The sequence below is a fragment of the Tupaia chinensis genome, unplaced genomic scaffold (genome assembly GCF_000334495.1).
Source record: "Tupaia chinensis unplaced genomic scaffold, TupChi_1.0 Scaffold000182_1, whole genome shotgun sequence".
Taxonomy (NCBI): domain Eukaryota; kingdom Metazoa; phylum Chordata; class Mammalia; order Scandentia; family Tupaiidae; genus Tupaia; species Tupaia belangeri.
In genome coordinates, this window is record NW_006159657.1 from 866146 (window position 1) to 893761 (window position 27616).

Consider the following 27616-nt stretch of genomic DNA (forward strand, 5'->3'; position numbering starts at 1 on the left):
CACACACACACATATCCGGAGTGTTTTTTAGGACACTGAGTCTAAGACTCAGATCAAAGAGTTGGCCATGTGGGATCTAGTGCCTTAACCCCATACTAAATACTGGTCCTGAATTGTCTGAGGTTTAAGTCAAAACTTCTAGGGTCAGCAGGTGATATAGCGGTTAAGGCACTGGACTCCCACATGGTCGACCACGGTTCAAGTCCCAGACCTAGTGACTTCAAACTCATGCTGGGTGCACGTGAGTACTTGGTCAAGATCTCAAGAGGAAAATGGAGGAGAAGGGATTGTGGCATGGTCATCTCTTCTGGGGGATAATGTCTCACTTTCTGTCCCTCTGTCTTTCTCTCTGTTTTTACGGCGAGTACATGTGGCCTATTGTAAAAATATTTCTCTTTAAAAAAATCAAGACTGCTTAGCAGAGTGTCTTAGCAGAGTTTTTACACAGTAAAAACTTGATAAATGTTAACTGTGATAGTCATTATGGAAACGCTTCCATGACAAGATGCACATTCTTCACATTTTGAAGTTCAGTATGCATTTTTAAATTGATATATTTCTGTAAATCTATAATTATCCAAAACAAGTTTATTTAGAAATCAATATATTTATTTAGTATGGTATTAAAGCTCTCATCATTTTTTTTTCCTATTTTCAGTTTAAAAGACCAATGTCAATAAACCGAAGGGGTAACTTGGCAATCACTGGCACATTAGAGTCAAAGTAACTGTGTATTAAGGATCTAAATATGTGCTGTAGATGAAGAAACATGGTGGGTTTTTAAATTGTGGCAAGATGTCCATTTAATGGGTCTACTGGCTTTTGTCAGTCCCTCGTCAACACAGTGCTCTTCCTACTACAGGATCTTTGCACATGATGCATTTTAAAGTTCTGTATCTCTCGTTGTTCTAATTAGTGCCTCATTGTCCTTTGATTTCCAGCTATAATATAAGTTCCTTAGGGAAGTACTTCCCAACTTTCCTATCTAGTGAAAAACTTTCTAGTATCATTTGCCATTCATTATAGCCCTTGTCATAGTTGCTATTTCATGTATATTGCACAAACATTCTATCACTTTCTATCTCTTCCAACAGGCCCTAAGCTCCTAAGAGGGAATGCCCGTATCTTCTTTCACTCATCACATTACCTCTAAAATCCAGCATGGTGTCTAGCGTGTAGTAGGAGCAGAATAAATATCTTTGGGAAGACTGAACAAAGAAATGAGTTTTGGAGACACCATGAATACGGTCAAAGATGTTGGAATTTCAGTTTTCAGCATCATTCGAATGATAATTTTGATTTGTATCTCTTAAATTTCACTACACCCTAAGCTCCAAGAGGACAGAGTTCTCATCTGCTTTGATCTGTTGTAATCCAACATTTGTCAATATTATATTGTATTATAATCATTTCTGTCTCTGCCACACCCTGTCTCCAACGCTGTGAACACTATGAACGCAGGTATTGTATTCTCACCCCTTGTAGGATGATGAGTCATAAATCCATAGCTAAAGTTCAGATTGGTTTCTCCAGCTTTGGTTCAGCATCTCCATCTCCCTGTTGAGCTTACCACCCCCTTAAATCGTTGGGGCGTCCTCTCATTGAACAGATGAATGAATGCCTATTTCTCTAGTACCCAGCAAACGTCCTCATTGTATTACAGTTACTTTACAAGAAGGCATTACCCTCCTGCAACACTGCATGATCATAAAAGGGTCTGGCAGTGTGGGATGGGGTGGAGGTAATACATGCTCAGGATCAGTTGGTCTGAGTTCAAGCTCCCACTCTAGTCAACACTTACCAAAAGAAGAAAAAGGAGTCCTTGGTAAAGGGATTATGATGTAGTATACTTGACATTAGACCTTTTGCTTAACTATTTTATTCAATTTATAACAGATTTATGGAGTGAACATAAATAGGCCATTTTAATAACTAGAAAATATAGACTCTGAGAGGAGAAAAAGCTTAATCAAGGTCATCCAGAATCGAGATTAAAAACCAGATCCATCTGCCCTCAAAATGAATTCTTTCCTTTATACCACCTGGCACTTCTCTGGCTGTGCAACCTTGAGCAAGCTGCTTACCCTCTCTGATTCTTTGCTTCCACTTCTGTAACTGAGATGTTTACCACACCTACATCCAATGGCCCTGAGGGTCCAATGATAATGCATACGAAGGTGGTATGTAAATGCCAGTTATTATTGAACTCAATATCTACAAACAGGTAGGGCAGAAGGAATACATTCTTTTGTTGTTCTGTTTAAGACAGATGAGAGCTCGTATTATTCCTGAAAGAGTTATCACAGCTGGAGAAGCAGAAATACAATCCCTGCGCAACCAGGGACTGGAGTAGAATCAAAACGCTCTGTAATTCTCACTCTTCCAACCCAGCCTATTTTTATTTTTACTGAAATACAATTTCAGATTAGATTGCTTATTCTTCGGCTGAGGTATGAGCATTTATAGCCCAGCTGTTCAGAGCAAGAGCAGAGCAGTTAAATACTGCTCTGCGCCCTGGCCCTGCGCCAGCCACCACAGACAGCTCAGCACTGAGCCCCCAGGAGCCCTGTTTCCCCCTCCAGTATTCCCCAGTATTGTTTCCTACGTATCACCACATGCCCTGCCTTTCCCTCAACACATTCTTTAAGAACGTGTTGTTCAGCTCTCTGTGTTGCCACCTGTTGAGACAGTCCATCATAGCCACTAGGTGCACGGTAGGCATGAAATCCTAGCTGGCCCCAAGGGGAGGCGATTGAGCCCCTCACCTTGGCTCAGCTCCTGTGTTTGCTGAGACTTGCTTCTGAGTGACTTTCCCCCATGACAAGACTGGAGGTTGTTGATGCTCACAGCACTTAGAGCCTCAGTCTCTGTTTATAGTAGAGGAAAGGAAAGGAAAGAGAGCAACCAGTATGCACGGAAGGAACAGAGAGCAAGCCATGGTCCATCCAAAGTCTGCATTTACAAGGAGACAGATACATCAAAGAATAAAAATAACAGTAGACACTTCTGGAGTGTCTCTGTGTCAAGAACTGCTCTAAGTGTTATTATATCATTTGCTATATTTAAGCCTCATCAGTCGAAGTTACTACTATTATCATCCTTTTACAGGTGAGAAAACGGAGGCTAACTTGTCCAAGATGGTAGAACCAGGATGCTAGACTTCCAGTGTTTATGCTTGTAAGCCTACACTATAGCTTCTCCCAGATGACTATAACATCTATGCAAGCTTAATAGAAGGAGGATTTAAATTTTGCTCATGGACTAAAACTTGGGGTGGGTGACTTCCCATGCAAAATCAGTGTCCTGTTACCAGAAGAAAGTGAAATGGTTGCTGGGTAGACAGAAAATATGTGTTCTACAATCTTTTGTAGTACATATATTAAGATGACATCCATCTTTCAGAACTCATTAATCTGCAAGTAGGGTTATTTAGAGAATTCTGGTAGGTGAGAGCTCTTGGGTTGGGAGGCACATGGTAGGCTGCCCTCTTTATTTTGATCTCTGTTTTTAATTTCATGTCCTTGTCCCTCTGCCCTCCCAGAAGCCACTGGGTCAGCGAAAACACAAAGTTTGTTTCTTTAAGCTGGAGGCCCCTGCTTCCAACTTCTCATGACTTTGCCCTCACATTAGCATTCATGATCTCAAACTGTCACAGAGTCTGGATAATTAGAGGCGATAAACAAATGCTAATTAGCACACAGGCTGTATCCAGAAGATGCTGCAGGCATAGACCCAAGCTCAGTGTTTGTGTTTTCAGAATTCCTTGATTTCCCCTATCTAAGAACTCTAGCGAAGTTTTTTGCTGAAAGAAAGAGCACCCAGATAGTAGAGACAGTACGGCATTTGGTTAAAGCCATCGCCCTTTCAGTTGACAGACCTGGACCTTAATCCCAGCTCTGTCACTTGTCAGGGTTGTGTCCATAGGCATGTTATTTAACTTCTGAGTCTCAGTTTTCTCACCCATAAAATAGGAACTATAATCTCTATTTCATGCATCTTTTTTATGTGGATTAAATAACAAGTGTAATTGTCAGAGGAGGAGAGTGTCGATATGTGTTGTGTAAAATCCTTGGTTCTTTGGGTCCAGATCTCTAAGACTAGAGGCCCACTCTGAGACGCAGGGTGAAAAACCACAAACACTTGTAAAGTAAAAAAACGGAAGTTTTAAAAGGAAAGTGAGGATTTTTCAGAGGAAAGAAGCATATCTCCATACCTGAAAGGCATGCAGGTGGGCAGCTGCCAGGGAAGGACAGTTGCACTGGGCAAGGGGTTAGGTGTTACATTTATTCTAAGAGTGGTAATGACTATCTAGCAGGGGATGGCCTGTCATAGTGTCGGACATTTTTGTTTGAATTTGCGGGAAATCCTGCACTTGCTATCTCTCTCACAGGTGAGGAATTCAATGACCTAATTGTGCAAGCTCAGTGTGGACCTAGAGGGTCTGAGCATCCATATTTGGATGAACTGCCTCAGTGGGAATCAGAATGTTAGCCAGAATGTCTTGTTGGGTCCTTTTGTATTTATGAAGAATGATAAGAAGGAAATAAACAACTGCCCCGTGTGCTTTTCTCCAGTGCTGAAGAAGAAAAATGAGATCTGCCTTGTCTTTCTGGTGCCAGGAGCTGGCTGAGGAGAAGGCATTTTTGTAGAGGGTCTGGTTGTAACTCCTGATAAGTTGTGATTGATGCAGCTGATGTCCTTCTGCTATTTTCTTAGGGCTTCTCGCTCATTTCTAGCTAACTGCCTATGACACAATGTGTACAAAACTTGGCACGTAAATGTTTAATAAATGAGTTTCTGCGAGTATGCATGAAATATAAGGGGGGAAATAACAGGAGGTGAAACATGAAAAACTGGGGTGGAGTCTTCTCTGTTCCATCCTTTCCCATCACTGCTTTTGGCTTGATGCATTCTTACCTCACACATGGACCACTGCAATGCCTTCTTGTCTGGTCCTGGTTGCTTCTCTATCTTCTCTCTCTGCAAATTATTCTGTATTAGTTTCCTGGGATTGTTGTAGTACATTACCACTAACTAGGTGGCTTAAAACAACAAAAACTTGTTTCTCACAGCTCTGAAGGCCAAACGTATGAAATCCAGGTATTGGCAGTATTGGTTCCTTCTGGACGCTCTGAGAAAGACTCCATTCTATCCTCCCCTCCGCGCCTCAGGTGGTCACTGGCAATCCTTGGTAGATGCATCACTGCAATCTCCACTTCTGCCTTGACCTTTCCCTGTCCCCTCCCTATCCTGTGTGTCCTTCTTTACTGTATGTCTAATCTCCTTTTAGGCTTCCTTCTCATGAAGACACATGTCATTGCATTCAGGGCTCACCAGGTAATTCAGGATGGTCTCATTTCAAGGTCCTCATATTTATTACATTTGCAAAGAACTTTCCCCAAAAGGTCACATTTGCAGGTTCCTGGGCTTAGGATGTGGAGATACCTTTTTTGGAGGTCACATTTTAACCCATTCACATCCCACACTCCACATCTCCACTTCAAGGTCAATTGTTTCCAAATACACCTTTATTTCTGGCATAATTTTCAGACTAAAAGGTTCTCAAAGCCTTGTCATGTTCAACCTAAAAGACTTCCAACCTCATCAGTCTGCCATTTGATATCCCCCTGGAACAAGCTCAAGTTTCTCTCCTCTACACACCCTGTACTAGAGGGCCGAGCTACTGTCTCCTCATCCTTTTCTCATGCTACCTCTTGGAACATCTTCCCATCCAATTCCCATCTTGGACTCTGTATTAATTTTCTTATCCAGAAAACGAATCTGGATGGGACAGTTGGTTAGCCAGGGTTGTGGACATAGGTACATGCATGCCCAGTGTTCATGGTTGACCCGGGAACCGAACTTGATCGTCTACGTGGCTTCCGGCATTTGCAGGTGGTGCATGACCACTATGCCACTTCACAGTTCCAGTAGGTCTGAAATCTAGGCACAGCCTAGTTGAGTCACCTGCTCAGATTCTCACAATCATGTGGAGCTCTGGGGAATAATCCACTTCCAGGCCAGTCAGGTTTTTGTCAAATGTATTTCCCTGCAACTGCAGGATGAGGGCACTGCCTTGTTGCTGCCCACTAGTGACCACTGGCAGTCCTATAGGCTCTCCACAGCGTCTCGCCACCTAGGATTCCTTCACATGGTTCCTACTTCATCATTTCATCAAGCCAGCAAGGAAGATCTCTCATCTCAGGGAGTACCCTACACCTTGTAAGGGCTTTCGCCTAGTGAAGGCAGGCCCATGCAGGATGATGTTCCTTTAATGAAATCAAATCAAGAACATCTGAGACCTTAATTACATCCATAGAGTCCCTTCACCTTTGCTCTTTCTATCCCTTAGCACATGTCACAGACCTACCCGTACTCCAGCAGAGGGGACTATACAGTGTACTTCATGAGGCTAAAATCTTGGGACAAACTTACAGCCTGCCTGCCACAGACTCTTATCTGTTCTTTTAAGGGGAACTTCTGAATCTACCTCCTCCATGAAGCCTTTGCTGCTCCTACCCAGCTAGGTCATCTCTCCCTCGTCCTACTTCCTCATAGATGTGCTCATGCTTCTGTTATGGCATGAACTGCTTATTTGAGAGGCATCGGCATGGCACTGCAAGGGGTAACGAACAAGGCTCAGGAGTCGGGATGCTTGGGTGCATCCCGCCCCTTCCACTTCCTGTCAGTGTGACCTTGGACTTCTCTAATTTTCAAAACTCATTTAGAAATACGCAGGTGGGTCTAAACAAATATAGGGGTCTTCAAAAAGCTCATGGAAGGTGCTTTTTACAAAAGAACTATGCATAAATTTTGAAATCATTAGCCCCCAAATAAGCTTGTACCTTGATTCCATTTTCCATGAATGTGTTGAAGTCTCCTTATAGTTAGTACTTCAAAACAGGGAGTTAGAAAGCTGAATTTTAAAAGCAGAACAGTTCCAATGTGCACAAGGAAGACCTGATCCTCCTAGAGGAGACAAAGTTTTCTTCTACCCATAATATTTCCCCTTTATCCTGCTACCATGCTCATAATTCTGCCATTAGCATGATTCAGTAGGGTCTCAGAGGTGCATTTGTAACAGCCCGAGGCGTTGCACTGCCTGGGCAGGCTAAGATATTTCTAATGTACCATTTACTCATGCAGCCAGTTACCCAGAACCACTGTGTAACTCAAGCAGCCTTTTCTGCATTTAGTGCTGGGCTGCAATCCGATGTGGTCCCTGTCCTTAACAAACTCATTCAGAAACCTGCCCGAGCAGGTCAGGCCTAGGGAATGGGATAGAAGACTGCTCTGTTTTGAAGGAAGAAATACTAACACCAGCTAATAATGACAAAGTGCTTTCTCAGTGCCTGGCTGAACAAACATGGGTTTGTGAGATTTATTCCTCAGGGCAGCCTGAGAAGGATGGAGTCTAGAATGTCCCTTTCAGTAGGGGTCCAAAGAGGGGGACTAGGGGTCCAAAGAGGGCCCCCTATTCTGCAGAGGATGGGGCCTCGTGGGAGGTTTGGGATATTATCAGGGCTTGAATAACAGGGTACAAGAGGACAGTGTTTGAGTTTTCCAGAAGTTGGCTCTATTAGTCATCCTGCCCACACCAGCCACTAGCAATGTGACTCTGTGCCCGTGAGTCCTTGTTGGCAAAGTGGACCTGTAAGTACCTCTCCTGGGGGTGGGACCCATGGCAAGAGGGAAGGGGAGGGTCCCAGTAGTGTTTCTCTCTTTCCTTTTCCTCTTTTTTTCTCAAAACAAGGAGAACGACAGCAGGAGCCCAGATGCTGAACAGGCATCCTGCTAAAAATGAAGAGTATTGTGAATAAATGGGAAGTGATTTTTAATAATTTATTTTTTGGCCAATGTTCAAATAAGTTTTTAAAAAGTTCTTTTCAGAGCCAACCAACGAGTAATGAGTAGAATTGGGACTAGAAGACAGAAACTTTGGTAAAATGCAAGCTATTTAACTCTATTGAAAACCCTTGTGTGCATTTTTTATGCAGAGAAATGAGTGCAATGGTTGTGCATTAATGTGTGATCAAAACTGGGCTCCAGAAACTTGGGGTGCTGGAGTGCAAACCCTGCAAACAGCAGAGAACACACACAAGGGTGACGGCGTGCTTCTCGCCTTGAGCAACACAGATATGTGTGCGTGATTGTTTGGGGACTTGGCAGCCAGGAGCAGTGGAAATAACTCTTTGGAAATAAAGAGGATCAGCAAAACATGAGGGGAAAAGCAGACAAAGGGAAGAGAAAACGGAACGAGGGAAAGATGGTCAGCCCGGGATGGGCAGATTTTCCCTGCCTCACGGGGTGTTGGTGGTTTGTGATAAATGAGTTTCTAATGATGCTTTTAAAGAGCAGTTCTTATTTAGTGGGGCTGACGCATCTCCTGCCGGTGCTCAGGCTGCATCCTGGGGACTCAGATAAAAGCAGGAGGGGGAGAGCTGGGCTTGCTAGTCTCTCTGTCCTCTGGGGAAGGACCCCTGTCCTCAGCTCCTCCCTTCCCCTCTGAGTGCCTGGAAAGTCAAGGAGCCCCTACCGCATGCCAACCATTTTCACCTCCCAGGGTCACAGTCTTGTGTGAGAGACAGAACAGACTGGGGCACGCCTATGCTGAGGAGTGCTCCTTTGAGTTCCTACTGCATGTGAGGCACGATATGTTTGGAATGGATGACTGAGTGAGGCATAGTTTCTCGGTGGGCTCAGGAAGAGAGCATCCTCATCTTGGGGAGAGGAGGGAAGAGAAGACTTCCTAGAGGAGGTGATGTCTGCATGGAGTCTTGGAGATTGAGCAGGAGTCCTTAGGAAAGGAAGGCACAAAAGGGCTTCAGAGACAGAGGGAGGATGTGGACAGAGGACTGCCAGGAAGCAGTCAGGTCCTTGGGTTTAAGTGGAGACTTTCGAGGCAAGTGGTGGGAGGTGATAAAGACTACCCTTACCAAGTAGTACGTGTGCCAAGGCCATGGGGCTGAGGTTGAGAAACTCTTCTTGGTGCTCACCTTGTGTTGATCTTTCTATAAACCTTAAAATATTTTGTCCTCATCATAACCCTGTGTCCGACGGAGTGGTTTGCCTCCCATTTCTTGGACAAGGAAATGGCCCTCTGAGGATTTAATCATCTGCTTAAGGTCACAGAGCTAGCAAGAGGTAGAATGTGGATTTGAATTCAGGCAGCCAAACTCCTGTTCCTGCCAATGACTTCAGGAGAGAAACCCACTGACCATAAGATTGAGGTACCACACACGTTCCAGAGTTTGGGCTTATTCTTAGTCTGCAGCACCTAAGTATCTTTCATCTGCAGATTTTTAATTTTTTCATTCACGAAGGTACTTTTCCTCTAAGAGTCACATATTGGAGTCAAATGAAGTTCCTTGTAAGCAGAAAGACAGAGCAAAAACACAGCAAAGGACTTTTCAGTGCAATGAACATATTATCCCCTCAACACCCCCAAGTCAGGCAAGCTCTGGCCTATTACTAAATGCAACTGCAAGAGCCATTCTTCTGGCTTATTCAAAAAGAGCCTTAAAATATAATTAATGGAAGTCTCATCACACTGCTTCAGATTTTCTCCTCTGTGGTAGGAATAACGGCCCGTAGCCTGGCCTGTTCTTACGTGACTGCCTTGAAACTCTAATCATGTACACAGCAATTTCTCTGCAGCTCTTCGCAGAGGTGTGCTATTGTCAATGCGTGCTTGTCAGGTCTGGTTTTCCTCCTCAAGGAGGAAGCAGGCCAGCTTCCCTGGATCACTGCACCATAGAGAGGGAGACGCTGTCTTGGACTTCACAGTGGCAGAGTCATGCATGGAGTGTTTGCGGATGTCAGCAAGCAGAGTGCAGACAATGGTCACCCCTGCATCTCTTCACTGGATGCCAGCCAAGAGGAGTGCATCTCATGCTAATGTCCCTAAGCTTCTCCCCAGGCCAGTGAAGCAGGAATTAATTGGTCCATTGTACAGAGGAGGAGACTGGTGGTCACAGAATTCAAGTCAGAAATGGCAGCGCTGGAATTCAGACACTTGGCTTGTAACGTAATAAAGACTTGTGCATCTATTTGTGTAATGGCCTTCGAGCAGAAGTGACTTCTGGCTTTGTTTGCCATCTACCCTGTACCTAGCACTGTGCATTTGCTCATGAAGATTAAATCAATCACAAGAAACAAACATACCACAGACGAATGACCCCCGTGGGGAAGCTCTTATTTCTATTTCATTGTTTTCTCTAAATAACTGTAATGGAATGAGAGCTTCCGTTGGGGCCCCTCTACTTCCAATTTATGAAGAAGAATGCGAGGTCAGATTTCCTTTGAATACTGACTCTGAATCTCGCTGGCTGTGTTACCTGGGATGGGACAGGCGAGTTTAACACTCTGAGCCTCTCTCCTGTCACCTGTAAAGTCAGGATGATAACATTCATTTCAAGAAGCTAATATGAGATTAAAAGAGGAAAGAGCAGAAGAAATTTTTAGTTGAACTTTTGAGACACTCAGAAAGTGATCATTTCATTCACTAATCATATTTTGTTTTGCTCTTCCTCATTCCAACCCTAACTTAAGCTCTGTTTTCTTTTTGATAGTTAAGAAAATTAGGCTCAGAGAGGTTAAGCGATTTGCTTGGAGACACACACCTAGATGGTCGCATGGTTGGGACCTGAATGCAGAGCAGTGAGACTCCAAGTGTGTCTCTTTCTGATGTACCTTGATGCCTTTTGGCAGGGCTTGACGATCTGGATTTTTTCTTCCAAATGTAGAGATTTTGCTGGGGGGTAGAAGAAGGCTAAGAAAAATATTTCAAATACATGGGAAAGATGAGAAATCTAGCTTTTTAAAAATTATTGCTTCAAGAGAGTGCATGTACTCACCAAAGGGGAGACAGAGGAAGGAGGCACACAGCCATGGGACATGGCTATGCTGCAGTCTCTTCTCCATCTCTTCATCCTGTCAGGACTAGGGCAAATGCACATGCACCTAGCATATTTTAAAGCTGTTGGGGTGGGATTCAAACCCTAGTTGGTCATGTGGGATCCAGCTCCCTTAACCACTAGGTTATGAGGGCTTGCCCAAGAGACTTGTGTTTTAACATGAGCATGGATAAGTCTGAGCTGGAGAAAAGTTGATTCTGCTCCTGGGCTATGGTGCATAGGGTTTTATTTCAAGTCTGTGAGCTTGTCACTACTCCCTTCTCCAATGGGAAAGGATTACAAAACAGTAAAATAACAGATGGATGAAAACAAGAGAAAGAATATGCTAGAACAAAACACTGATACACAGCCTGGAGGGAAAGTTGGTGTTGAGTCTTTCAACAGCCATTTGGAGGCACTTGTATCCTATATGTAAAGAATCCTTAGAAATCAATAATAAGAGGACAGATAACCTGATTTTTAAATTGGAAAAATATTTAAATGGGAATTTGTCCAGAGATTACAAACAGCTAACCAATAAGCACATGAAATAAGGTTGAACATTATTAGCCATCAAGGAACTACAAATCAAAATCACAATGAAATACAGCTTCATGCCCTTTAAGATGACTAGAATAAAATAAAAACAGACAGTAGTAAGGACCGGGGAGGATGTGAAGAAACGCGCTAGTGGGGATATAAAATGACATAGCCACTTTGGAAATGGTGTGGCCATTTCTCGAAATATTAAACATAGCATCACTATATGACCCATAAATTCGTATGGACAAGGTCCAGCAGGTGGTGTGGTGGTTAAAGCGCTAGACACTCACACATGGCTGACCACGGTTCAAGTCCTGGGCCGGGTGGCTTGCTTTCTCACTTGTGCTCTCCCTCTCTGGTCAAATTAAAATGAATGAATAAATAAACAAAATTAAATAAATAATTCTTTAAAAATATTCCTTTGGACTTAAACCTAGGAGAATTAAAGAAATATGCACACAAAACCTGTACATGAGTGTTTGTATTATTATTCATAATAATAAAAAAGTGTAAAGAACCCAAATGTCCATCAACTGGTGAATGGATGAACCAAATATGGCATATAATGGAATATTTCTCAGCATGAAAAGGGACCAAGTAGTGATACATGCAACAACATAGACCAACTTTCTGTTATACTAAGAGAAAGAATTGGGGCACAAAAGGCCACATTTTATAGAACTCCAATTATATGAATTTTCCAGAAAAGACAAATTTATTGAGATAAGAAGTAGATTAGCAGTTGCTTAAGTGATGGGGTGAAAGCAAGGCGGTGGGGGTACTGCGAATGGAGATGAAGTTTCTTTTGGGGGTGAGGGGAATATTGTAAAATTAGGCTATGGTGATGGTTGCATAACTCTATTTGGAGGCACTTGTATCCTATATGTAAAGAATCCTTAGAAATCAATAATAAGAGGACAGATAACCTGATTTTTAAATTGGAAAAATATTTAAATGGGAATTTGTCCAGAGATTACAAACAGCTAACCAATAAGCACATGAAATAAGGTTGAACATTATTAGCCATCAAGGAACTACAAATCAAAATCACAATGAAATACAGCTTCATGCCCTTTAAGATGACTAGAATAAAATAAAAACAGACAGTAGTAAGGACCGGGGAGGATGTGAAGAAACGCGCTAGTGGGGATATAAAATGACATAGCCACTTTGGAAATGGTGTGGCCATTTCTCGAAATATTAAACATAGCATCACTATATGACCCATAAATTCGTATGGACAAGGTCCAGCAGGTGGTGTGGTGGTTAAAGCGCTAGACACTCACACATGGCTGACCACGGTTCAAGTCCTGGGCCGGGTGGCTTGCTTTCTCACTTGTGCTCTCCCTCTCTGGTCAAATTAAAATGAATGAATAAATAAACAAAATTAAATAAATAATTCTTTAAAAATATTCCTTTGGACTTAAACCTAGGAGAATTAAAGAAATATGCACACAAAACCTGTACATGAGTGTTTGTATTATTATTCATAATAATAAAAAAGTGTAAAGAACCCAAATGTCCATCAACTGGTGAATGGATGAACCAAATATGGCATATAATGGAATATTTCTCAGCATGAAAAGGGACCAAGTAGTGATACATGCAACAACATAGACCAACTTTCTGTTATACTAAGAGAAAGAATTGGGGCACAAAAGGCCACATTTTATAGAACTCCAATTATATGAATTTTCCAGAAAAGACAAATTTATTGAGATAAGAAGTAGATTAGCAGTTGCTTAAGTGATGGGGTGAAAGCAAGGCGGTGGGGGTACTGCGAATGGAGATGAAGTTTCTTTTGGGGGTGAGGGGAATATTGTAAAATTAGGCTATGGTGATGGTTGCATAACTCTATAAATGCGCTGAGTAGCACGGGATTGTACAGTTAGGTTATAATTAGTGAATCATATCTTACAGCTGCCACAAGATGATTGGTCCATTGTGCCAACTAGGAAGAGACAGCCACCGGACCCCAAGCAGTCTGATCAGGACCCGCTCTTGTTCACTATACAACACACAGCATGAGGTAAAACCCAGACTCAGCAGGTCACCTCTTTCTCCCCTAGGAACCATCCGTGGGAAAGGCCAGGAATGAGCAGCCCCCAGCTGTGGCACTGAGGGAGGCAGCTCCTGCAGTAGCTCCCAGAGCAGCACAGAGGCGAAGGGGACCCACCTCCAATGACACCTCAAGTGTGATTAAGTCAGTGCTCTGTCCGGCGCGTCCGCTAGATTTGCATCGTGCTTCCCCATCCAGGCCAGCCATTCATCTGGAACAGACTTTGCAGGCCTGGGATGCCAACTAATTAATTGTTGCATCAATAAAACCAGGGTTTGACCATCTCATGATGAATTACATTGTTTAAAGGAACTTAACAGCTGCATTAGAGAAAGAAAACAAGGGAAATCAATACAGCAGAATTTCCTCCGCCGAAGAGTCAGCATTTCTCATGGACTAGAGGTCGTTGGCAAGCTGAGCACTTGTTTGCAGAGCAGAGATGATGTTTCTCACCGGCAAGGCCGTACTTGGTTAATAGGCAGGATTTAAAACCAGGAAAGTGGACGTCTGAAGCCTCAGAAGCAGTAGAAAGTGGTAGGCACAAAACTCAGACTCCGGAGTTGGTGAAAGGTGTGCTCAAACACCAGGTGCTGATCCACCTCCTCCCCATGGATTTGATGGCCTCAGTTTCTCTTATCTGCAAAATGGGGATAATAATAGAATGATGATCTTAGCGTTGTTAGAAGGATTAAATTAGATACAATGGAGTAAAGTCATAGTCCTTGCTAACTGGGTGTTCAACAGGTATTTGCTATGAACCAGGTAACATATTTCTCTTAAGGTGTTTTCAAAGCAGAAACACCATCCCTGCCTCCCTTCATGACACGTGACATCATTGTTTTTAAATTTAATTTTTAAATTAATATACATTAAAATGAACCTTTTCGCTGTACAGTTCTGTAAACTTTAACACACGTGCATATTTGTGTAATAGCTGTCATAAACAATACACAGAACTGTTTCAGCATCTGCCCCAAATTCTCTTGTGCTGCCCTTGTGCCAACACAACCCATCTGCTTCCCACCCCACTTCCACCAACCACTGATCTGCTCCTCATCCCCATAGCTATGTCTTTTAGAGAATGTCATATCGATGGAATCATGTAGCATGTAACATGATTGCCTGTGCTGGTAGTTTATTTCTTTTATTGCCAAAAAGTGTCTCAATGTGTGGGTGCACCTCACTGTTTAACTACTCACTCCCTGAAAGGCACTAGGGGTTATTTAGTATTTGGAGATTATAAGTAAAACTGTTATAAAAGCTCATAAATTTTTTTATGTGAATGTGAGTTTTCATTTCTCTAGGGTAAGCAGCCAGGAGCAAGATCCTTGGGTCATCTGCTAAGTCTGTTATAGTTATTTACAAACTGTCGGAGTGTTTTCCAAGTGTCTCTGTGGTTTCTATTTGGCGAGGGATGACCGTTCCTCATGTGTATATTTGCTACTGGCCGGGTCCACTACATCCGGTATTTCCTGTTGGCAGTGTCCCCTACTTTAGCCATCTGAATGTGTGTTTACTAGTAAGTTGTCAGAGTTTTAAGTTGTATTTCCCAAATACTAAGTGTTGGACATTTTTTTCCATGTGCCTAACACGCCTTTCATTTACCCTCTACAGCAGTTTTTGGTACCAGGGATCAATTTCATGGAAGACAATTTTTTCATAGACCCGGTCAAGGGGATGGTTTGGGGATGATTCAAGTATTATGTTTATTGTGCACTTTATTTTTATTATTATTACCAAGGTAGGAACGAGAAGATTGGATGGTATAAGAGCATGGAGAGCAATTGTGGATACTAGAGATAGTGTGGGAGACGGGTGAGAAATGGGGGAGAGTGAGAAGGAGGGAACAAAGGGGAAAAAGAAAGAAGCAACACATTTAAGGGACACAGAAATAGAAAATTATCTGTTGATGATAATATGTAGGGTAGTGTCTTTGATTGAACCCATAAACAGTGTGTTCAGGATGGGAAAATCCCTTTGGTATGCTGTAATGATACACAGTGACTGAATGTAAAAATTAAAAACAAAAAAAAGTCTGTACTGGTCCAATATCTTTTGGGGGAGTTTGGGGAGCCCTACTTTACAGCAAAGTATCTGTTGAAGATTTTTTTTTTTCCTCATTTTGTGACGTGATTGTTTTCTGATAGAGCTTGACTGTTGCTTATATATATTCTGTGTACAAGTCCTCTGTTGGATATGTGATTTGCAAGCATTTTTGCCCTGTATGTGATTTGTCTTTTCGTTTTCTTAACAGCATGTTTCACAGAGAAACTGTTTTAAATTTTAATGAAGTTCAATTTATCAATTTATCTTCCGTAGAGCATGCTTTTAGTGTCAAGTCTAATAATTCTTTGCCTAACCCTAGGTCATGAATATCATCTATATTTTCCTCTAAAATTTTCCTCCTTTTGCTTTTTACATCTGGATCCTAAATCTACCTTGAATTACTATTTCACAGAAAGCGTGAGGTGTAGGTCCAGGGTTATTTATTTTTTTCGCATATATGTGGCCCATTGTTTCAACATGATTTGTTGAAAAGAATATCTTTCTCCCTTGAATTGCCTTTGCACCTTTCCAAAAAATCAATTGAACACATTTATCTGGGTCTATTTCTGGACTCTATTTTCTTCATTGATCTATGTATGCTAATCCTTTTGCCAATCCTGTACTGTGCTGATTATTGTAATTTTATAGTAAGTCTTAAAACTGAGTGGGACGAGTCGTCTAAATTTACTCTTTGTTTCAGATTACTTTGATTTTTTTCATGTCCTTTGGCTCTGCACACAAATTTTAGAGTCTGGGTTGAGAAATAATTTTTTGGAAGGCTTTTAAACTTTGGATTCAATTTCTTTTATAGATCAAGATCTATTCAGGTTATCTAATTTCATCATGGTAAATTTGGTAGTTTGCACTTTTCAAGGAATTGGCCCATATTTCTAAGTACTCAAATATTTGTAGAATTTTCTATAGGGTTTCCTTACTAGCATTTAAATATTTGCATAGTCTGTAGTGTTATTCCTTTATCTATTTCTAATTTGATAGTTAGTGTCCTCTCCTATTTTTGTTTATCAGTTTTGCCAGTGGTTGAACACATGCATTGATCTTTCCAAAGAATCAGTATCTTTTGGTTTCATTGACTTTCTGTATTGCTTTTTCTATTCTCAAGTTCATTGATTTCCACTATACTCTTAATCATTTCCTTGTTGGAAGCAAATAAAAGACATTGTTCTCTTTACTTTGGAGTTTTTTGCTCATTATTTTCAGATTTTTGAAAGTGGCGATTTAGAGTGTTGATTTGAGAAATTTCTTCTTTCTCTTACATTTAATACTATAAAATTCCCTCTAAACAGTACTTTATTTCTGGCACATGAATTTTGTTTTCTTCTATTTTATTTTTATTTAGTTCCAAATATTTCCTAATTTTCTCCAAGATTTTCTTTTTGTTCAATGGATTATTTAAGAGTTATTTTTGTTTTGTCTTTTTCTTTCTTTCTTTTAATTTGCTAGGTGTCTGTCTCACTCAATGGAGAGAGAGAGAGAGAGAGAGAGAGAGAGAAAGTGAGAAATCGCCCTTAGAGGAGATGGCCACACTGCAATCCCTTCTCCAATTCTCTCAGGATTTGGGGCACACACGTATATGTACCCAGCATGTTTTTAAAACCTCTGGTCTGGACTTGAACCAAGCAATTGGCCATGTGGAATTCAGCTGCTCCCACCACCAAGCCACCAGCAGGCCTGAGGGTGTTGTTTAATGACCAACTGTTTAGAGAGTTTTCTATTATCTTTCAGTTATTGATTTCTAGTCAAATCATATTATGGTCAGATAGAATACTTTGTATGGTTTCTAGTCTTCTAAATTTGTTAAGATATGTTTTGTGGGGATCAGTAGATAGCATAATGGTTACATCACTAAACTCCCAAGTAGTTGACTACAGGTCCAGTCTCAGACCCAGCCGCTTGAAACTCACACCAAGTGTATGTGCGTGTATACCCAGAATCCTGAGAAGAAATGAAGGAGAAAGGATTGCAGCATAGCCTTCTTCCTGGGAGGTAATTTCTCACTTTCTGTTTTTTTTGTCTCTGTCTGTCTCTCCAAGGAAGAACATACACCCTATAGTAAAAAATTTTAAAAACAGCTTTCTCTTCAAAAAAAAAAAAAGATTTCATTTTATGACTCAAGATACAGTTTTCTTTGGTGAACACATGTAGTGCCCCTGAGGAATGTATTGTGCTGTACTTGGGTAGACTGTTACATAAATACCGATGGGAGCCGGCATGGTGGCTCGGTGGTAACTTGCTGCTCTGGCTATGCTGGACCTACATGGACAATCACGGCTTTGGTTCCCCTGGTAACCTGTGCATGCTGGGCATATGCACCTATAATCCTGGCGGGCTGGGAGGGCTGGGGCAGGGATAGATAGCATTGTGGCATGGGACTCTTCGGTGTATGCTTGTCTTTCTCTCTCTCTCAGTCTCACAAAAGAAGTAAACTAAAAAAATTAAAAATGGAACAATATTAAAAGTGGTGATGTGTCCCCTCCCCCTTTTCACTGCTTACATGCGCAGAGGGAGAAGGAGATGCCCACTTCCTAGTTTGGTAGCTGTGTTGAATCCAGTCTACAGGATATCAGGAAAAAGGCCAAGCTTAGGTCTCTGTGGCACTTGGCGTTCTGACCTTTCTCCCACTCTATCTGCCGTTTCTCACTTTTTAGATCCACCCATTATGCCCAGGTTTTACAGCGGTATTCAATGGGAGAGGAAGGGTGTTGTGTACTCATTCCATGTTATTCAGAATTGGAATTATCTGGCTAGTTTTTAAAGCATGACATTATCCTTATAATGAATATAATGAATTCCAGGCTAAGAATGGTTAAAGACTTACAGACTAACTCAAGTTTGAAACCTAATTTTTACCTTATAGATTTGCTCCAACAACGTATGATATAAGCATTATCCTCTTTCATGAGGGCTTACATAAATTAAATAGATTCCCCAAGAGCACACAACTAGTGATTAGCATAAGCAGGATTTTAACCCAGTTTGTGCTAGCTAATAATAATAATAAGGGCCTAGGCTAGTGATTCTCCCAGTTCCATGTGCTGATTTCATACAATCATTTTATTACCTGCAAGCATAAAGCTTATGCTTTCCTTTCTCAGATAATGGTGATTGATGGCAGCCCTTAAACACTGGAATTGGATCATCAAGTCCCAATACAATTTTATTCAATAAAACAATAACAATCTGAGACAATTCATTGTTTCCTAAGCCTTTGTTCTTTCACAGTAATTTGTGAAGGAAATGGCCACCTTCTCTGGCTTGTAGCCTTATGAAAACCCAGCTGCCTTAGAAGCCTGACCCTTCACTCCAATTTTGCAGATAACCGTTTTGGAAAAGAGACAGACTGGGGCTACTCGTGTCAAATGCAGGTAATGTACTTAAGGAAACAGTCCATTTTGTACTTGTGAAAGTGAGGGACAGGTGGCTGGCAGCTGGAGACCACAGAAAGATTGAATAATTACTAGAACTCTATCCCTGACAGACAACTGGCCAATAGTTGATGGGTCTGATAAATAAAGAGAACTTTTTGGGACAAAAAGTATTCATTTACTCTCTCAGTTTCCCTAGAGATATCCCAATTAGTTGATGCATTTTTATCTGAGGTCAAGAAAGTCTTAATGTATTCAGAATAAAGAGAAAAGAGTAATTAAGGTGACTGAGGGAATAGGATGGAAAGCTTTAATAATCTTACAAAAGGTACTGGCACTCAGAAGTCTCTGTCAATAATTTTTTAAATCACAGATGCAAGAAACATAGCCCTAAAAAAATCAAAAGACTGTATCAGTTAGGTTAATTTTAGTTGATGGTTTCAGAAACCATCTGAAGTTAGGTTAAGGAAAGGAACAAAAATGTATTAGCTTAAAAATATATATTGTCTTGGGACCAGCAGTTAGCACAATGGCTATGTCGCTGGACTCCCGTGTACTCGACCATGGTTTGAGTCCCAGACCCGGTGGCTTAAACTCACGCCGGGCACATGTGCGTGCGTGCTCAAGATACCGAGAGGAGAATGGAGGAGAAGGGATTGCAGCGTGGCTATTCCCCCTGGGGGGGGGTGACTTCTCGCTTTCTGTCTCTCTGTCTCTCTCTGTCTTTCTGGTGAGCACATGCGCCCTATAGCCAAAATAAATAAATAAATACATAAAAATAAACCTCTCTAAAAGAAAAAAAAAACACACATATATATTGTCTCGGGCCAGCAGGGGGAATGGTGGTTAAGGTGCTAGACTCCCACATGGCCAACAGCAGTTTGAATCCCAGATCTGGCAGCTTTCTTCCTCTCTCTCTCTCTGTCTCTCTCTGGTGAGCATATGTGCCCAATATCAAGTTAAATAATAATAATAAATAAAATAAGTAAATAATTTAAAAATACATATTGGCTATGTCTCCTCGGATTCTAGGAATTGTACTAGCTCAGGCATAGCTGGATCAAGCACTCAGTAATACTGGGAATCTCTCCTTTCACATACTATCTCATGTTGGCTTTGTTCTCTCCATATGATGGCAGCAATCACCACCAGCAGCTCCTGACTACCACCCAAGCTGCTTAGCAACCCTAGCAAAAAGACAACATCTCTTTCTTAATAATCCCGGAAACAAACTTTAAGACAGATTCTCACTCACTCTTATTGACTCAGCTTTGGTTCTATACCCACTATTAACTACTTCTACAGTCATGAAGATACATTTGTTTGTCTAGCACAGCCTGGATAATTTGGCCACTTCAGAATATTCCTAGGAGAAACCATCTCAACTTGGATCACAAGTGTTGAGAGGAAAGACGTAGTGTCATCCAAAGAAAAATTGAGGTCTTAGTGCCAATTAAATGGAGGGGGGAAATGGATGCTAGTCAGGAAGCAGAGGAGAGAAATAAAGAAGAAAGAAGGGACAGAAGAGAAAGAGAAGACAAAAAGAGAGGAGAAAAAAATAGAACAAGAGAAAAAAGGTGCAGCAGTGACTTAGAGGTAACACAACTGGACTCACATAGAAAAGGTCATGGGTTCTTATCCCAGGACCTCCTTGAGCACTTCAGGCGTATGTACATGAGACCATGATCTATGCTGGTTGAGACTGAAGATGGGGCATGGAGTGAAGACTGTGTTGTGGATGCCTGTCTCACTCTCTATCCTGGAAGAAATAGATGAACAAACTTTAAAAAAGAAGAAGAAAAAAAGAAGGACAGAAAGACATAAAGGAGAGAAAGAGAGAAGAAAAAAAAAGAGAGTAAGAAAGAAAGAGAGAAACAAAGATTAGTCAGCTAGCTCTGCTATATCTTCTGTTCAGTACTGGCTCTACCACCTACTGGTTCTGTGACCTTAAGCAAACTGCTTCTTTCCTTGACCTCATGCACTTAAGTAAAGGATGTGGCAGTGTTCTTAAAATCCTTCTCAGTACTAAATATTCTTTGATTATGAGTTGTACACATACAGATTCTCCTCAGATTTCATATCATTTATACCATCTACACATCTGGAGTTTCAAGGAGGTAGCATTATTGAAAAAAAAAACACAACTTCATAGAAGGTATTACTTGAAGAATATGGACTCTAGAGCTGAATACTTGAGTTTCAGGTTATTGACATGTATTGTGTTCTACTATTATAGATGGGCCTCCATAAATCTTATGTACAATAGAGATCATAAAAATGCCCACCCTGCAGAGAGTTGTGATGAAGAGTGTCAGGCAGAGTTCTAAGATGGCCCATGATTCCCACTCCCTGGTTCTATGTCCTCCCCTTGAGTGAGGAAGGACCTATGACTTGCTTCTGGCCAATAGCATATGGACAAGACGAGGAGATAATCACTTGTGTGACTGCATTACACCATATAAGACACCGTCTTAGTCAGCTGGAGCTGACGATGCTTCTGCTTACCTTGAATAATTAAGCAGTGAGCTGTGCTGGTATGAGAGGCGGAACTATGATTGGGTCTGTAGCCTGAAAGAAGATGGGAACCTCAGTCTTACCACTTCAAGGAAATGAATTTTGTCTAATAAAATGAAGGCTTTTGGAAGTAGAATTTTCCCTGGTCAATCCTCCAAATAGAAATGCAGTTTCACACATACTTTGAATAGATCTTGATGAAACCCTGAATAGGGGAGCCCATGAACTCATGCCCAGAACCATGACTCATGGAAAATGGAGTTAATACATGAGTGTCATTTTAAGTCACTAAATTTGTGACTGTAACAAGTCATTAAGAGGGGGCAACTAAGATAATGTATATAAAGCTTGTAAGGAACTTGGCTAAGTATTCGATATTAGTTAGTCTTCATATCACAATGAAAGAGTTTGGTGGTGTATATCCAAGATGGTACAAAGCCACAGATCTCCCTGTGTTCTTCAGAGAGAGCCTTCAGGGATGAATGGATCCCAAACTGGAGCCACACCTATGTACATTAAATGCCATCTTTGCCGACGTTAATACAGCCAAATGATGACCAAGCTGAAGAACCACCTATTTGAAATATAGTTTATTATTATCCAATTTCAGTGGAAACAAATTTAGTGTAATGGGAACCAATCCAGAGTTTTAGTATCAGAAAGGCAGAGCTTACCCAATATTGAAGTGAGAGTGGGTAAGGGGGCACAGGGTGTTTCAAACAACTAGTTTTAAAAATGCTTCAATTGGGTTCACTCAGGCTTTGGAAGCTAAGAGAAAAGAAAATAACATTTATTGAGCACCTGCCAGATGGTCTCAAGTGCATTATTGCCTTGAATACAAAGAGTCTACAGGGAAGATATTAGTCTCTTCATTTTATAGGTGAATAAGGTTAAGGTGAAGTTAAAGAAAGTGAACTTGCTGAAGTTAGGTGACATTTTCAGGGTCACACTGGTCTAATACATATCTCTCGCTGACTTTGATAACTGGTAGAGTCCTTGGAATCTACCATAACAAGATTGTAATATTTATATTGAAAATAATCTGGTCCACAAAAGAGGAAAATGAGAATGGATGAGTAGGAATAGGAGCCAAACCTTGATTCGAAAACTGACATTTGGCTCAACCTGCCCCTGTAATAGGTTTCCAAGAAAATAAACCTTAAGGGAAACATGAGAAATATACCCACCTCTGGAACCCCCTGTGAAAGTAGACATGTTCCATTTTTAAAGAGTGGGCATTAATCATTTCCTTGGAAGCAACTGCATTGATTTTTTTCTTCCAAATTTTTTTGAATTGACCACTGCAAATTGAAATGCCAAAGGCTGCTACAGTCTTTTTTCCTCTCTCTCTCTTTCTTTCTTTAATCTCATATTAGAGTATTTCTGTCCCAGCTTGTTTCAAACAGGATTTGAGGTAGTTGTCAAAGGTGTATTCAGATATTGCAGATTATAGCCAATTAATTGGGAAGGTTCAAATAAAATTATTCAAACAAAAGGCAAAGTGAGGGAGAGCAAGGAGCAAGATTTGTTACACAAAATGCACACAAAAGATTTCTACATGCTTGCTAGAGGTTAGTCACAAGTTAGCCTCTGTACCTCCTGATAATCTAACTGGAAAAAGCAAAGGCAACCAGTTGTAGTGGAAGAAAATTATTTTTTTCTTTAAACCTCATAAATTCTTAGTTGGCATGACCTTCTGTAACAAAAGACAGATTAACAAGAGAAAAACGAGCAGATGTTTATAGCATATATATTTCATATACACATGGGAGATACCCAAGGAATGAGTAGGTTTCAAAAAGATGGCTTTGAATTCCAGTTTTTACAGCACCTTTAACAAAGAATAGTAAATTTTTAGACATGCAACAAGAAGAAGAAGGAAAACGACTTTTAATCTCTGAAAGTGGCAACTTGTACAAAGGTAGAGAAAGACTAGTTAATGAGGCTTGTTAATGTCAATTTCTTTGGCATCATCTCCAAGCTGATAAGTGTCTTCAGTGGTTAACCCCTTTGTTCTCCCTGGTAGAGAGAAGGTAGGAGCAGGTAAGGGCAGGATAACTTCTGTCTTTGTTAATCTATGTTCTGCTTTTGTACAAATAAAAGGAGGGCAGAGGACTTTTTTGCAGCTACTTCTTCTTAATTACTTTCTGCTGAACAATCCTTATTTTGAGGGAGATAATGGTCTCCCACACAATTACAACAACTGTATGTCTCTACATGAAAACAAGCAACAGTGGCAGCTACTATTACTTGAGGACACACTAAATACCAGTCCTCTCCATATATCATCTCTCATGTAGATACGAAAGAGGCTGGAGTTTGCAGAGTTAGAAACTGGTAGGAATGAGAGTCGTACCCAGGTCTACACTCTCCAAGACCTGCCTCCTTTCCCATTGTACATGTCTACACCATCTGCTCTGGAGAAGTATTGCCTTTTCTCTTACTGAAAACCAAAAAGAATTTCTCCAAGGGCTTCTTAGCGGGGAGTCTCTGTGTTAGGTAATGAGGATGGCATGAACAAGAGCCTTAAAGAAGACACAAACACAAGTTTAAAGGTTATTTCTCACCTGACCCCTCAATATAAATGAGTAGCATTAGCCAAGGTAAAGCTTGGCAAGAAGGCATCCTGCAGGAGGATATTCATGACATGACAGGTCATCACTATTTCATTTTTTAAAGCATGTTGATGTAAAACTCTTCAAACAGAAAAGCTTCCATTCCATAGTCCTGTCACAGAGGCCCTAGCAATCAGAGTCCACATTCCACCTCACATCTGACTAATGGACTCCTCAGAGGTCAGCTCTGCTTCAGTTAGCACCTGCAGGGAGGTAATGAGCTGCAGCATGGACTGAAGTAATTACCCAGGTTGGAGGCAGAAGGAGGCTGAGCAGGTCCATGCCAGCCAAACACAGAGCTATCAAGAACAAGAGCAAGCAAGATGGGTAGGATAGGGGGCGGTGGTGAGATATGTTTGGGAGGCTGTGAATTTCAATCAAGCACAGTCTTAATTAGGACCAAAACACTAAAAAATTCTTCCTGTGCTCCCATAAGTACCAGAAATGTACATCACAATCTTGGCTTGCCTAGACTCTGGTACTTTCCAGTCGTGGAGTTGTGAAATGCCTACCATGCAAGCAGGACTAGGCTTTGAGATACAGTGTGTGTCCTGTCCTTCTGAACTCTCATCCTTCTGGGGATGTCTTGGCTTGGCCCCCTTCACTGAGCAGCAGAGGGAAACAATCTCAGAAAGGGAGAGCAGATATGCACTTGGCCCAGTGCATGAAGACTAAAGTGTTGCGCTTCCTTGAGGGCCAGGGACTTGACATCCATTAGCCTATCTGTTCCAAATTCTAGGAACAAGAGGTTATTCTTCCCATTGTATTGGTGGGTAACTAAGGCTGGGGTTGGAATCCAAATCCATCTGACTGCAAACCCCAGCCCATCCCATAGCTCCTCACTGCTTCTTGACTAAACAATCATTGATCCAGCGACACATTTCTTTTGGGTTATTTGTAACACTCCCTCTCTTAGGAAAATCTTAAATTAAATAAAGCACCTGCCCCTTTTTTATATGATGTGTTATCGGTATACCAATGATTATTTTTACAGCAACCTTGCCTATTTGAATTCCCAGCAAGGAGCAGAGATTGAGCTAGCAACTTTGATGTCAAAATATGATAGAGGATCCATAAGCATTCTTGCTGGCACTGCTCAAAGCAAACTTAAGTCTCTGAAGTCTGCATTGGAAGCAAATTATCTCATAGTTTGTGCACAACTAAAAGATGAATATGAGAAACTTGGGGAAACAGGTGGGAGAAGGGGCAGCTGACAGCCCTCAGTGGAGGATACAGAAAACACAACTGCAGACAGAACTCAAAAAGCTCATTATTCCTGGAAGGCAGCCCACTCAACCCTGGATAGTTCAAAGCCTCATAGTACCATTGAACTTGGTAAAGTTCCCAGAGGCGCCATGTGCTGAAGAATATTAATAAGTCAGGGTTGCCTGGACATAGCATTAATCATATCAACGTTCAATATTAGTTAAACCGGGTTGGTATGGAGGAAAAAGAATTTCCTGCAATGTTTCCCCATACTCACCAACATTCTGTTAGATGCTTGACCATATCTCACGGAATATAGCAGTGGATAGCCATGAGTTAACATAATTGATTTTACTTTCACTCCTTTGGCATGTCGATGGCCCTAACTAATTGCTTTAAAATACCTGTTTTATTTCCATTTATTCTTCAGATTGGCTCTTAGGCCCATTGATACGAAACAATATAGGTTAACAAGGCCCCTTCAAAGGCCAGTGCCCCGTTTAAACCTTTGGAACATCAAAGGAGAGCTGTGTCTGATCACTTTTGTTATGTAAGTTGTCATAGTGAGGAAAGGGCTTGAACTTGGAGAAGACTGGGTAGCAACAATGACATCATTTCTAGAGAACTTACTGTGAGCTAGTCCCTTTGCTTTTGTCCTTAATCCTCAGAGAGACCTCCTGATCTGCTCGTGAGGCACAAGAGGTTAAGAAACTTGCACAAACTCTAACATCTAGAGAATGGCACAAAGTCAGAGTCAAATCCTGACAGCCTGAAGGCAGAGCTGTTGCTGACCCATCGATATCTGCTGCATGAAGAAAGGGGAAAAATACAGAGATATTTACAGAATTAACGCATCTCTCTGACTCACATGGTAGGATAAACATGCCTGTCTATACCTTTGGAAACCAATGTACTCTGTTATACAGTTATCCTGGAACCATGTCATGGAATCCTGTCATTACTGGGAGGATGACTCCAAGTACATGACATCCTAAGTAATTAAAAGAAGCTTGATTCTTCCTTTATAAACTTAGATTCTACAGGCAGGGAATCAGCAGGCAGAAACCAGTGGAGCACAGAGGAGGACAGTTGATAGAAGGAAGAAGAAAAAGGAAGAACATATGTTTTTGGTTCCATGATAAACACTTGTAGCATCCAACAACTGTATGCACAGGTACACATGCATCATCTTTTGTTGTTGTTGTTTAAGTTTTTACCATAGGGCATGTGCACTTGTTGGAGGGAGACAGAGGAGAGAAAAAGAGAAAGGGAAAGTGAGGAATCACCACCAAGGGCAGATGGCTGTCTTGAACCCTTCTCTATTCTCCTCTCAAAAGTTTGGTCACACACACACCACACGTACCCATCATGATTTTCAAGTTGCTGGATCTGGGACTTGAACGGTGGTCTGCCATATGGGAGGCCAGCACTTTAACCACCCTGCCACCTGCTGGTCCCCATGCATCCTCTTATTTTTATAACTCTTTATCTAATTATTCAGGATCTGCTAGAGGTAATGCTGTATCATATGACTCAGCAATTCCATTCCTCAATATTTAACCACAATAAATAACAACCTAACTCCATAGAAAGACTTGCATCTGATTGCCCATAGTGGCTTTATTTGTAATTACACCCAAAACAAAATCAACCCAAATGTCTGTCAGTGGTGACCAGATTAACACGCTGTGTATCTTTTATCTATATAACGGAATGCTATCAGTGATAGAAACGAATGAACCACTGATACTCTGGACAACATGTTTAATTTAAAATAATCATGACATGTAAAAGAAGCCAGACTAAAAGAACACATTCATGTGACTCTATTGATATACACTTCTAGAAGATGTAAACTAACCTGTAATGACTGAAAGCCAACCTGTTTGCCCAGAATGGGAGGAAGTGTCTGTGGGAGAATTACCTCCAGGCAAGAGAAAGCTTAGGAGGATGATGCCTTTCTTCATGACCTAGATTGTAGTGATGCTTTCATAGGTTAAAGGCATATCAAAACTTTTCAAATGATGGCCTTTAAACAGTGTAGTTTATTGTGTGCCAGTTACACTTTGAGAAGCTGCTCAGAAAGAAAGAGCGAATGGGCTTTCTATTAGTGGAAAACTGCTCATGTGAGACAAGGAGCTACTAAGTCCCGAGGTACAAAGGCAGAGCTGTAATTCAGAACGACTAGGTTAAAGGAAATAGTCTCGGTGAGTGGGGCACAGGCATCAGGAAACAAAGCAGCTAGCTTGTGTGCACACCTAAAACATTTTGATTTTATCCTTGAGAGAAAAACACTTCAGTTCAATCCATGGAAGGTGAGGCTTGCTAAAAATGATCTGACCCAAAAGAGTTATA

At 41.3% G+C, this 27616-nt stretch overlaps 1 protein-coding gene across 1 annotated transcript in view; it reads right to left on the minus strand.

Annotated features, from left to right (window-relative positions):
- Positions 1-13183: 13183 nt before the first annotated feature.
- GRIN2A (glutamate ionotropic receptor NMDA type subunit 2A) overlaps positions 13184-27616 on the minus strand; it is a 520859-nt gene continuing 506426 nt past the window's right edge. The window contains exon 15 of the mRNA XM_006146507.1: positions 13184-14134. Coding sequence (XP_006146569.1) covers positions 14121-14134 — 14 coding nt within the window. The 3' untranslated portion in view covers positions 13184-14120. The remainder of the gene's footprint in view (positions 14135-27616) is intronic.